The 13,527-nt window shown below is 43.1% G+C and overlaps 1 protein-coding gene across 1 annotated transcript; it reads left to right on the top strand.

The window, feature by feature from the left end:
* Positions 1–268: 268 nt before the first annotated feature.
* LOC134863254 (E3 SUMO-protein ligase ZBED1-like) lies at positions 269–2,409 on the top strand. The gene is made up of 3 exons (XM_063881704.1): positions 269–897; positions 1,288–1,916; positions 2,011–2,409. The coding sequence occupies exons 1-3, from the start codon at positions 270–272 to the stop codon at positions 2,407–2,409; spliced, it is 1,656 nt and encodes a 551-aa protein (XP_063737774.1). The 5' UTR covers position 269.
* The last annotated feature ends 11,118 nt before the right edge of the window (positions 2,410–13,527 follow it).

Below are 13,527 nucleotides of genomic sequence, written 5' to 3'. Positions count from 1 at the left end.
TTTGAAACAGTCTACCGGAGAGAACTCGCAAGCAAAGCTAGCTGTAACCTACGCAATGGCCTCAGGCTCAACAGAACCAGACCCTGCGGGGCTAGTTTCAAAGAGGAAATACACATCAGTCGTGTGGGACTATTTCGGTTTTAAGAAAGAAGATGTTGCACAGAGTCAGGTACTGTGTAAAACCTGCCTGGTCAGAGTTGGTACATCACGGGGCAACACTACCAATTTGTACCAGCACCTAAAAACGCAGCACAAAACAGTGTAGATGTATGGCTACAAAATCAAGCAGTGTGCAGAATAATCCTAGTAAAGTTAATCGGCAAGGATCACTGACCGAACTGTTTGAAGGTGTTACGCCATATGAACGCAGTTCAAAGCGGCACACGGAAATTACCAAAGCAGTAACCCAATGCATCGCGAAAGACATGATGGCCGTCAATACGGTGACCAAGCTTGGGTTCAATAATTTGGTAACTACGCTGGATAAGAGGTACAAAATGCCCTCCCGCACGTATTTTAGTCAGACTGCCCTTCCGGAGCTACATATGCAGTGTAGGCAGAAAGTAGCAGCGGACTTGAAGGCTGTGGAGTTTTTTGCGGCTACAACGGACATGTGGTCAAGCCGTACAGCGGAGCCTTATCAAAGCCTTACGGTCCATTATATCTCTGAAGACCTCCACCTCGAAGCTCGCAGCCTTCAAACGGCCTACTTCCCCGAAGACCACACAGGCGAAAACATTGCTGCTGGCCTGAGAGAGGGGCTTGCGTGCTGGGATCTCACTGAAGACAACCTTGTCTGCATAACGACGGACAACGCGTCAAATATGGTGAAAGCAGCACAGCTGAACGAATGGACCAGACTCCAGTGTTTCGGACACAGATTACATCTTGCTATTGGTAAGTTTCTGCTGAGAGAGAGAGAGAATGTGTGTGTGCGTGTGCGTGTGTGTGCATGCACGCGCCTGTGTATCACTCTCTCCCACAAACACACACCACACTATTATTTCCCTTGTTCTTTAATGCTGTTAATTCTAGTTATGTTATGTCAACCCAACGCTGATGTACCCACCTCTCCTTATGTATTTTCTTTTTTGTTTTTGTCTTATGGTCTGATGTTCTTGTATGTCATGATGTATGTAACAATAGCTTTGGCAACACTGTTCCCATAGTCATGCTAATAAAGCAAATTTGAGAGAGAGAGAGACATGGTGAAACCTTGTATCACACAACTGCAATTGTTTGAGTTACACTAATTTTACTTTTTTACTTAATTTTTTTTTCCTCCAGAAAATGCAATCAAAGATGATAGAGTATCCAGAGCAATAGGGCAGTGCAGGAAGTTGGTGGGGCACTTCTCCCACAGTTGGAAGAAAAAGGCAGCGCTCACTGAGGCACAGAAGGAGCTTAAGCTTCCTGAGCACTCTCTCATTACTGAGTGCCCTACAAGATGGTGGTCCAAAGAGAAAATGATTGCCAGAGTGCTGGAACAGATGACAGCCATATCAAAGGTATTGTCAGGTGACCGACATGCACGCCCCCTCATCCCAACCTGGCAGGATGCTGCCGTGTTGAAGTCCATTCATAAGGCACTGCATCCTCTCTCCGAATTTACTGATGCTCTTTCTGGAGAGGAGTATGTGAGCATCTCCTACCTCAAGCCAGTTCTCCATCTTCTGGCAACATCAGTCTTGGCTGAAGATGCTGAGGACACTGATCTGACTAGATCAATTAAAACCAAGGTCCTGGCTTACCTCAACGACAAGTATAGTGACCTCATCACCCAGGAGCTTTTGGATGTTGCGTCTTTCATGGACCCTAGGTTCAAAACGCAATACATCAGCGCAGACAACCTTCCTGCCATTAAGGCCCGACTGAAGACAGAAATGGTGGAATCAGCAAGACGTACACATAATCAGGTTAATCCTTGAAAATAATTTTTCCACAAACACATACTATAATAGGTATATATAAGCTAACTGCAAAACTAATGTCTCTTTTCCCATCTGGCAGGAGAAGAGGTCTCGCACTGAAACCGCTCAAAATTCTCCAAGTGCACAGGCCTCTGGGGGAAAGGCAAAGAAGTCTCTTGGTAGTCTTTTTAAAACCAGTGTGGCCTCTTCAGCTTTGCCTCTGCCACTTGAAGATGTCGTGGAGGCAGAGTTGAATAGTTACCTGTTGAGCCCTGTCATTGACGGAGAGGATGATCACTTAGCCTGGTGGAAGGTGCACAACATTCACTTTCCACGACTGTGCAAGATGGCCCGCAAATATCTATGTGTGCCAGCCACAAGTGCCCCCTCAGAGCGTTTGTTCAGCACTGGAGGGAATATAGTGACTTGCACTCGCTCATCCTTAAAGCCAGCAAAAGTTGATATGCTGGTCTTCCTGGCAAAAAACCTTGAGCTATGATGATTATGGCTGGCAGAGCCATACTCATTGTGCACTTTAGTTTGTGCTGTGTTACTGTTACTGCAGATAATCAAGATGTTCAGCCAGTTTTAATTTAAAGGTGTGTTTGTGTGTGTATACAATTGCTATATTATGTTTGCACTTTATGTGTAATGTTACTGACTAGTTTTATTTATTTAATATTATTTTTTAATTTAATGACTTTCTAGCAGTTCACAGATGTCGAAAGTCGAGTGTGGTAAAGCCACAGATTGTTTTTATATATATATATATATATATATATATTTCTGCACATTGTACTGACTTTCATTTTAATGTTTACACCAGGGTTCCTTGTCAGCACTTTATGCTCAGATGTTACTATACTATGCTCAGAGATGTTACTACTCAAAATATACTATTGTGTATGTTCAAATATACTGTTTTGATTGAATTAGTTGTCAGTCATCATTCATGCAAACTCATGTCATCATAACAGAGGTATGTCTTCCAGGAAAGAACAGTTTAAAATTAATGTAATATAGTATTGGCCATACTATATGATGTTTTGCTTGTCAATAATACAGAAGACAAAGTCTTAAAAAATAATCGCATATCGCATCGCAATCGCAATATTGGCGCGAAAAATCGCAATTAGATTATTTTCCATAATCGTTCAGCCCTACCTAGAAGTGTGCTACGGATCACCAAGTTTCCGATCGCGAGACTCTGTATTAATGAATAAGCAAATTGTGATTTACTGACGCATAAACAGTTGTGTTAATTAAAAGTTTTGCTTTTCTTGCAGGCATCCAACAACAGGAAGTCTATGATTAATTTTAAGGACAGAACTAAAACTTTAGTACCTGACAAGATTATGTACATACATTTGTTTTCAAACTGCCAGTTTTATACTCACTGTGAATAAAATATGAGGAAACTAAAAGTGACCTATGCTTCCATGGCAAAATTATTGATATGTTTTACCAAGCCTTGGTCCCAGAATGAGGATGAATTTGTCCCAGGGTGAAAAATAAGGCCTGCATTAGAGAGGAAATGTGTGATCGTTGGGCTGCCAAGTGCCTGAGCAAGAACCTGCAGGGGAAAATTCATTTATATTAAGATGCCCCATAGGCAGCAGTAGCAGTCTTATAGTTTGTCTATGGGAAAATGCAGTGACCGAGGACATCCGTCTGCACTGAGCTAATGAGGCAGCGCTGTGTCAGTGAGTAGTGGTCATATTAGAACACACTTACACATATTTTTACTCATGCAGGCGTGAACATACACACAGGATACAGAAACAGGCCACATTGAGCAGTACTGCTTACTTAAGTGCAGTGATGACAATGTTTTGCAGGCTTACTCAGAGGTTAGGATCGCTAGGGCTTTCTCTACTAGAAGCAATGAGATTTCTATTATTGGTTTTTGGAATATTGCATAAAACAAGATCTGTGGCAAATACATATGTATGTTGATTTATGAAGGGTAAACGCTATCCCTAGCCTACAAACAAAACGTATGCGCTTCACCACCGCTAAGCTATAGGTGGCTAACGTTTAGTAGTCTTAGTCACGGTAAGTCACCTATTAGCAACCGCCTTTTTCATGAAATACAAGCTTCGGACATTTAGTCAGGTATTTACTGATGTACTTTGTCTTATAACAAAACGTCACTTTCACAGATCTTAATTGAGGCATTTACTGCACAGACACGCGCAAAAACACGTTGCTTTGAGAGAAGAGAACCGGTGTTCCAGTTTAACTGGATTTCGGTTCAACTGGTTGAGTTTGTTTACGTTTTCCACTCCTTGAGCGTCATATGACGCTATACGGGCCGAATCATATGTGGTTGCCAGGTTCGTCATTTTCACCTTACTTGTGTGTCTGAAGTATGACCAGACAATATTAAAACCTCGGCGAAAAAACGTAAGCATCTGTTGAGCTGTAGTGCACTGTCGCACAGCTAACGTTGCATTCTTAGAAAAGGAGACGGAGAATGAATTATCTTTAGCCTTTGGCTAATTTATTCCAGGCTGCTCTGACGCATCATACTCACGGTCAGAGCTTCACCATCTACTACGCACACTGAACTAGCATAGCTCAGTTCACCCTTTTATAGTCTGTACCATATCGCCATCTAGTGGCATAAACATATATACAGCATTACATAGAACTGAGTACATACAGTAATAATGAACATCTCAACACCCCCACTTGTACTCAGGTTGCTATACTTCAAGCAAAATAAAAATAGAATGAATGTGGACCTCTGTCATACACATATCAATCTCCAAAAAGAGCACTTGCAAACCTCTTCAGTTTCAACTTATTTACAGGTTTGGTCATTACATCAGCAACCATGTTATCAGTTGAACAATACACCAAAATCACCCGTCCCTCAATCACAGTTGACCTGATAAAGTGGTACTTTATGTCAAAGTGTTTACACCTTTGTCTGTTTACAGGATTTTTGGCGAGAGCGATTGTCCCCTGATTGTCTTCATGTACTACAGTTTGTGTGTAATTGTAATTATCTATACCCCCCAGTAACTGCTCCAGGTATAGACACTCCTGTATGGTTGAAGCAAGCGCCATGTATTCTGCCTCGCAGGTGGATAGCGCGACTGTAGGCTGTTTTCTAGTCTTCCACGAGACTAGAGAGCTGTTCTGACTAAGGCTCACACAGTATCCTGTTGTACTGCGTCTGTCACTGGTATCAGCCGCCCAGTCAGCATCACTATAGGCTTGTATACCTAGCTTCTCACAGTCGTTTCTCCTAAAGGTTAACCCTTTCTCTGCAGTGCCTTTGAGATACCTTAGTACATGCTTCACAGTGACCCACTGCTCCTCTGTAGGCTCTGCAAAGTACTGCGATAACCTGCTCACTATAAAGCTTAAATCGGGTCTGGTACAAGTAGTCAGGTATATAAGACTGCCTACAGCCTCCCTGTACAACCTGACATCCTCCATCTTTACTGCATCCTCAGTATACTCGAGCTTCTGCTCACAGGGTGTTTCTCTGGTCCTACAGTCTTGCATATTAAAACGCTGTAGTATTTTGTAAGTGTACCTTTCCTGTGACATCTTTACACACCCATCTGATTGACTGAAATCAATACCCAGAAAATGTTTGAGTTTGCCTAAATCTTTCATCTTAAACTTTTCTGCGAGCATCTCTTTCACCTCTTTCAGTCTCTCTTCATTGCTTGCTGCAATGATCAAGTCATCAACCCATGTGATTATGATCACTTTCCCTTCTTTTGACTCTTTGGCATAAACACAGTGGTCGGCTGGGTTTTGTGTGAAACTATCCTCAAGTTAAACAATTGTGCAAAACCCTGTTCCAATTTCGGCCGGACTGTTTAAGACCGTAAAGGGATTTCTCTAGCTTGTAAACTATACCCTCTTTCTCTTCATAACCCTCTGGTGGATAGATGTAGATCTCATAGTCTATGGGAGCGTGCAAGTACGCGGTTTTCACGTCCATTTGGTGCAGGAGTAAACTCTCCTGTGCAGCTTTCTGTAGCACCACCCTTACACTTGTCATGTCTGCCGTGGGTGAAAACGTCTCCCCATAGTCTACGCCCATTCTCTGGCTGTAACCCTTGGCCACAAACCGTGCTTTGTATTTGTCTCTTCCATCTACATCAGTCTTGATAGCGTAAACCCATCTACCCCCCACTGTTTTCTTGCCTATTGGCAGTGTTGTCGGGGTAAAGGTCTTGTTCTCTTTTAAAGACTGGATTTCCTCATCCATGGCTTTTACCCATTCTTTGGAGTTAGCTGACCCCATTGCCTCCCCAAATGTTTGTGGAATGCCACACACCATTCTACAGCAGTAGTCTACTGTGATATTTACCGCATCACTTACACGGTTTTCAGTAATGAAGTCATCCAAGTGACTTGGCATCTTTCTCTCTCTGATCGGATACCTTCTACTCTCTGGTTTACCACTCTGTTGTGTTTGATCATGGTCAGTAGACCTCACTTCTGTACCTGGACTATCACTATGAGCACTTTTACTCCGTACACTTGGCTCTGGAGCATTTTCTGTACTCCTACCGACCCCCTGCGTGGTTTCACTAGTCCTGGGTCTCACACTGTCATAGCCATCATTTGGATCTGGCTCACCTGTCTGTGTTTGTTTCTCCACAGCTGACTTGCTCACAAACTTCACTAGTCTGTGTTTTTGTACTTTGTTTGTATCTGGATGATACACCAAATACGCTGGGCTGTTCTTGTCGTGACCTACAAAATGCCCCTGATCACATCTGGAATCGAGCTTCCCCTTGTTCTGTTTGTACGTGTAACATACAGATCCAAACTTTTGCATTTTGGATATATTTGGCTTTTTGTCTGTTAGCAGCTCATAAGGAGTCTGCCCTGTACGCCTGCTAAAACATCTGTTCCGTACCATTGCTGCTGTTTGTACGGCATAGGGCCATAGCTGCTTTGGCAGCGCACTTTCAACCAACATACACCTGCCCATCTCAAAAAGAGTACGCCACCCTCTCTCTGCTGTTCCATTTTGGTGTGGGGAGTATGGAGCTGACGTTTCATGTCTGATCTGATTTTTCCTTAACACTGCTTGGAAATCACTGCACGTGAACTCTGTTCCGTTGTCGGATCTGATGCACCTCACCTTCCCATAAGGGGATATGTCTGCTAGGAACTTTTCCGTAGCCTGCACTGCGTCACTTTTCTTCTTTAGAAAATAAACAAACACTGCGCTTGAGTAATCATCAGTAAATGATTGCACATATTTGAAACCATCTCTTGACTCTGTTGCTACAGGACCTGCAAGATCAGTGTGAACCATTTGTAAGGGAGCCTTTGCTCTGGCATCAGGATCCCTATTTCTGGTTTGGGCAAACTTTCCTTGAATACACACCTCACACTCTTGTTCGGGCCTAACCATTTTGCCCTTGATCTGCATACCTACAACAGCATTCTGCAACTTAAGAATATCGTCATAGTTACTATGACCTAATACCTCATGCCATGTCTGTATGTCGTGACATGCATTACACTTATCATTAGATTCAGTTTCAATGTGCAAATAATACAGCTTTCCATACACATGAATGTTAAACCTGGTACCGTCTCTGGTTATCAGGACGTCTTTATCTTCTTTGAAGACAACCGTAGCTCCACTCGTAGTCGCCGCCTTCACTGAGAAGATGCTCTGTGGATATGACGGTACATACAAAGCGTCTCTCAGCGTCGCCTTGTGCCGCTGTCCTCTGCTGTCGATGAGGGAAACCACAGCATTTCCCCTCCGCTGCGCAATCCCGCTGCACCAGGTGCCGTCTGCCAGCTCGACATGGTGCGTTTCTGGCCTGAACGCGCTGTCGAAACTCTTGAAGAGGGTTATGTCAGTGATGACATGAGATGTAGCTCCCGTGTCCACCATAAGGCCCCTCTCCTGGATGCTGCGCGCCGGCTGCCGTCTGCTCCCCCCGTCTCTCACCGCGAACGCGTAGTCCTCGTCGGCATCTTCTGAGACTTTACTCATACCATCCTGTTTGTCTTTACTGTTCTTCTCCTTGCGCCTACACGTGGCATCTTTGTGTGTGTCACTTCTGCAAAGACTACACCATGTCCTCTGTCTACACGCTTTCGCTCTGTGCCCTTTTGCGCCACACTTGAAGCATACCATTTCTGTGTCGTCTTTGTTCCAGCCATGGCCAAACGTTTTGGCGGGACGCCTTCCACTTTTCCCTTGAGTCTTCATCACACTGTCGCTTGAATCAGCTGCATTTATCTTCTCTGTTTCTTCAAAACTTCTTAGCTTAGTCTTGAATTCTGCAAACGTGATGTTATCGTCCGTGTGTGCCACATGTATTGCAAATGGCTTAAAACTCTCAGGCAGTCCTTTTAAGATCATAGCCACCAGCAGGCCGTCTCCTAACGTTTCTCCCGCGGTTTCTGCTCTGATGATATAGTCTATTATACTTTCATGGTTTGCCTTCTGAAGCGATGTCAACGTGGTGTACAAGTTGATTATACGGGGCTTTCCCCTCCCTGCATAATACTCTCTCAATATCTTCATAGTTCTTCTTCCATTGTTGGGCGCATCCCTCATAACTAACGAGAGGCTTTTGTCATCTAGCAGTAAAATCAGTGCCGCTGCTAGCCATTTTGGTGCCCTAAGCATAATTCCTTCATGATGCCCTCCCCCTCGCAAAGGTCCTTGGCAGTTGACACTGCCTGAGCAAACCCAGAGTGCCTGTATCTGGAGAGGGAGGTTTTGGCATTGTCAAGCTGCATTGAACTTGTCTGCAGGAGCTTGTTTACCTGGTTAGTGGTTGTAAGAATTTCACACCAGACAACAGAACAGATCAGAAATCTGAAAGAGGCCACTTCTTCTGCCAGGGCTTGAGCCTCTATTTTTGCAACAGAGTCATTGACAGTTTCCCTAGCCTCGATGAGCGCATTTTGGATTTCTTTGATTTGACTTCTGACAGCTGTGACACTCCTAAGCCTGCTCTCCCACCTCACATCACTCCATGATTTCACAGTTAGGTTGATGTGTTTTGTCAAGATGCTCCACCGCTTTGTAGCTCCTGAGAAGAAACAAAATAGCTTCTGCAAATAGCCAAAAAAGCCAGTGGCATCCCTGGATGACTTCGCAGCATCAGCTATGACAAGGTTCATAGAATGAGCTGCGCAAGGAACAAACAACGCCCTCGAATTCAACTGTAGCAGTCGGGCCTGAACTCCTTGCTTTTTCCCCTTCATGTTCGCACCATTGTCGTAGGCCTGTCCGCGGCAATCATCAAATGGAATGTCGAGTTCCTTTAATTTGTCTAAAAGGACAGTAGACAGGTTCAGGCCAGTTGTTTCAACCACCTCCATATACCCAAGGAAATACTCCTTGATATTTGGCTTTGGCTCCAATTCAACAATGCGCACGATGAGGGACATTTGCTCCTTGTGGCTTATATCAGGTGTACAGTCAAGAATTATGGAGAAATATTTCGCTTCCTGAATCTGTGTGTGGATTGTTTGCAATGTTTTGTTGGAGACGATCTGGATCAGCTCATTTTGTGTCTGCTGACCAAGATAATGTGTTCGGGAGCTTTCATCGGTTATCTTGGTCAGGTGGTTCTCCATCACAGGATCAAAACTGCCTAAAAGTTCCACTTCTTTTAAGAAGTTGCCATTGTCTGGTTCATACAGACACTGTGAAGAGCCTCTAAATGACAAATTCCTTGAGGCAAGAGATAGGGTTATTTTCAGTAAGCGTTTGAGAACATCTCGCCACCTTCTTTTTTCTGCCTCCAGCAATGTCTGTTCCTGGTAGTCTATTGTCGTATTTGTCTGTAAACGTGTGTCCAGTTCTCTCCATTTAAACATGCACTGGGCATGGTCTGAGCTACATTCATGACTTATCAAATTATTGTTAATGTTGGACCAGTCACCGTTGCCCTCTGCAGTGAGCTTTATAGCTTTCAAACTGAAAAGCTTACACGCAAAACAGAATGCAGCATTGTTCTGTTTCGAGTAAACAAGCCAACTTCTCTTGACTTTCTCTCCATTTGAGAGCGTTTTGAAATGCAGGCTACTATGAAACGCCCTGCCATCTAGTCCCTTTGGAAAATTAAAATCTGATGGGACTCTAAATGGACCTCTTCGTACGATCTCAACACGATCCGCATCTAAAATCCGTAATGGCCAGAGAGCAGGATCAGTTGGAGAGGGCAAACCCGTTTCTACCTTGTCACCTTCTGACGGACTCTCAGTGACAGGACTTTCAGAGGTGGTGGTTATCTGCTGTGTATCTGTGGTGGTTGAGGGTGGTTGATCAGGGCTTAGTACTGTTGCGGGGTGTACAGACCTGCTTGCTGGCTGGGGTTGATTGGGTGAACTTGTCGATGGTTCTTCCTCATCTGTGTCCTCTTCTTGGCCTCGTGCTCCCGCTTGAACGTATTTCAGCATTGACCCTGCATTAATTTAGAAATACGAAGAAAAAAGATCAGTATAGAAAGAGACAAAATATTCAAATAAAGAATCTTATACCAAAAAAGAAAATAAAGATTTAAAACTGAAAGCATGCAACCAAGGAGCTCTCCCCCTTTATTACTTATATATCAACTATTTGATCAATCTTATCTAATCTAATATAAAAACATTATAGAATGAGTTGCAATATTGTACACAATTTAATAATAATGTTTGCTTTATATCATTCATAATGGATATTTTATATTTATATCTTAACAACAGGAATAAAAGGAATAAAAGCAAAATGATACACCTTACACAAGACTATTAAACTCTACATTTAATTGAATACAATATGGTTAGGAGGGCATTTTGTTTACTACAAAACGTTTTTCTATTTCACCGACAGATGTCGTCCATGCCTTTGCATGATATAAATGCAATCAAAACGCCAGTTAATTTAGTCATGTATCTTCTGTCACTCTCAGATATAGCTAAGCTAGCTGTAGCAGTAGCTACAGGCTTCACATTATCACGAACCCTTTTCTGTCCCATTGCACATAGAACACCTAACCTTATTTATGTGAGACTGTAGCCTATTTTGCTGAATTCTACCGAATGACAATCCTAAAGATGGCCGTGGGTTTATTATGCATTGGCATTGCAAACTCCAAAATAAAATATACTTTCTCAAATGCTATGTAAACTTTTCTAAATGCCTGGCTAAACACTATTAATTTCACGCCACACAGTGATAAATGGTCTGAAGCCAGAATTGTTAGCCTACCTAGTGCAATGACTGCTAACTGTTACTGAGAAAGTATTGGCCACCGTCACGTCAAAATAAACCATAAACTGTCTACTATTCAATATCTAAAGTAAAGTAACGGCTAACTGGCATCAGTTACTTGCAAAATGCAGTTATAATTTTTAACAGCAAAATCTCAATTTAGCTTGCGCCTAAGTTATAACACATATTTGAGTTTGCTAACATTAGCAATAACGTCAGCTAGTTCAAGGTGTATGCATAGGCTAAGCTTTACACTAGCTGCACATATTTCCCGTATTTAAGAAAGATTAAACGTGGACACTTACCTGCAAGTGATGCACGGGCATCATCTCGCTGTTTCCTCTTTTTTCTTTTTTCTGCTCCTGACTCCTGTTGCCTTTTCATTTCCAAAAATGTCGAGTAATCCAAAAGACCACTGACAGCAAGGGCACCCACAGGGCGCTTGGGACGCAGATTGTGCAGATTGTGTTTTCGTTTGTGTTTGTGTGAGTGGGGAGGGGAGGGGGGAGGGGAGAGGGGGGCACCATCGGTACCTTTGAGTAGTATGCCTAAAAAGTGCCTCATATTTCTATAGTCTACTGAAATAATTTCGGCCTTATAATTATTATGACGATTTTTCATTAGGCTATTTTTGGTGGTGCCCCCTCGACACTTGGTGCCCTACGCACAGCGCGTAATGCGCGTTATGGGAGCGGCGGCACTGAGTAAAATTAACTCTGCATATGCGTCAGCATTTTTCTTTGTATCTGCTGCTATTTCGGCTTCTAACCTCGGTTCTCTCAGAACAGTGTTCTTTAGTCCGTTTAAATGGAAATATCCCAACATTTTGGTTTCCCATATCTCATACTTAGTCTCATCTCCGTCGAACGTCGGTCGAGGCAATCTGCTCGTCCCTCGTTGTTCCATCTTGCTAGCTTGCTCTTCTCCTTAGCTAGCTGCCTGTTAGCACGCGGTTCGTTGCGACTTTCTAACTGACCAAACTTCTCTTCCGAATGACTCCTGGGCCCATAACCTGTTGAGCTGTAGTGCACTGTCGCACAGCTAACGTTGCATTCTTAGAAAAGGAGACGGAGAATGAATTATCTTTAGCCTTTGGCTAATTTATTCCAGGCTGCTCTGACGCATCATACTCACGGTCAGAGCTTCACCATCTACTACGCACACTGAACTAGCATAGCTCAGTTCACCATTTTATAGTCTGTACCATATCGCCATCTAGTGGCATAAACATATATACAGCATTACATAGAACTGAGTACATACAGTAATAACGAACATCTCAACAGCATCACTTCATGTAAATGTGCATGTGGAGATCACCTACAGACAACAACAGAAAATACGCTGGCCAAAAAATAAACATGAAAATAAACAATATTCATACTCTAGCGACAGGATTCGAACCCGTACATTTGGGTAATATATATATCAACCATGAATGTTACTCATTACGCAACCGACCGGCTCAAACAACACCCTGCTTGAACCATCTAACTGTTGTCAGTTCTTGTCAGGTGTTCACAATCACCGTTTGACATGGATGAAATAAACCTCACCCATCTTAACTGGTGATATCACAATATGACACAGGCAGACGCTGCCAACGCAAGCCTCAAAAACGAATGTAAAAGCCATGTGTTACGGACAAAACACTAACATGGCCACCTCAAAGGATATTGCTTTGGGTTTTTTTGCCTAAAAAAGTGCATATAGTGACCATTACAAAGCACATATCAAACGCTATGAAAATAGCCGCTGTGAGATACGAACCCAGTCATGCTTTCAAAAGGTATTAATCCTCTGCCTTACCGCTAATGGCATGAGCTACCGTTCAGACGTTGAAGCAACAAGCTGAATATTTATTATTGACTATTTACTTGTAGAAAAAAAAGATATGCTTTAGGACCGTTGTATAATAAAACATTACAATAATCAACTTCAAGTGCTTACCCATTGGTCATGGGTGTCATGTTCGCCACACACCCGGCATAGCTCCGACAAATCATCTGATTACAGATAGCCATGTTATTGGCTGGAAAAAATAGCACTTGCATGACAATAACAACTGAAAACAAAGTAGAAACCAACCCGTTTCCTTGATGAGCTGTTGGGCTATGTCCATTCGCAGATGGCTGATCCCCTGCTCATCAAAGGGACCAGCCACCAGTTTCATCAACAATCGACAAAATAAGTCCATAATTACCAGTTTCCAGAGTGTTTGCTTGTATTTCTTGTACTTGTGAAATGTAGGGCTGGACTGAGATGAGGATGGGTCAGTAATTGCGGATGGGGGATCAGTTTGCCATTTGTGCGGCACACGTGGTGTTGGCTCTATGGCCGAGTTGGTCTGTAGCCTATACTTTATGCAAGGTCTTGCCCTTCTTTGACATTATGTCAGCA

The sequence above is a fragment of the Eleginops maclovinus genome, chromosome 1 (assembly GCF_036324505.1).
Source record: "Eleginops maclovinus isolate JMC-PN-2008 ecotype Puerto Natales chromosome 1, JC_Emac_rtc_rv5, whole genome shotgun sequence".
NCBI classification, from domain to species: Eukaryota; Metazoa; Chordata; class Actinopteri; order Perciformes; family Eleginopidae; genus Eleginops; species Eleginops maclovinus.
Note: the sequence above shows the minus strand (reverse complement) of the source record. Positions and strands in the feature narration are given on the sequence as shown.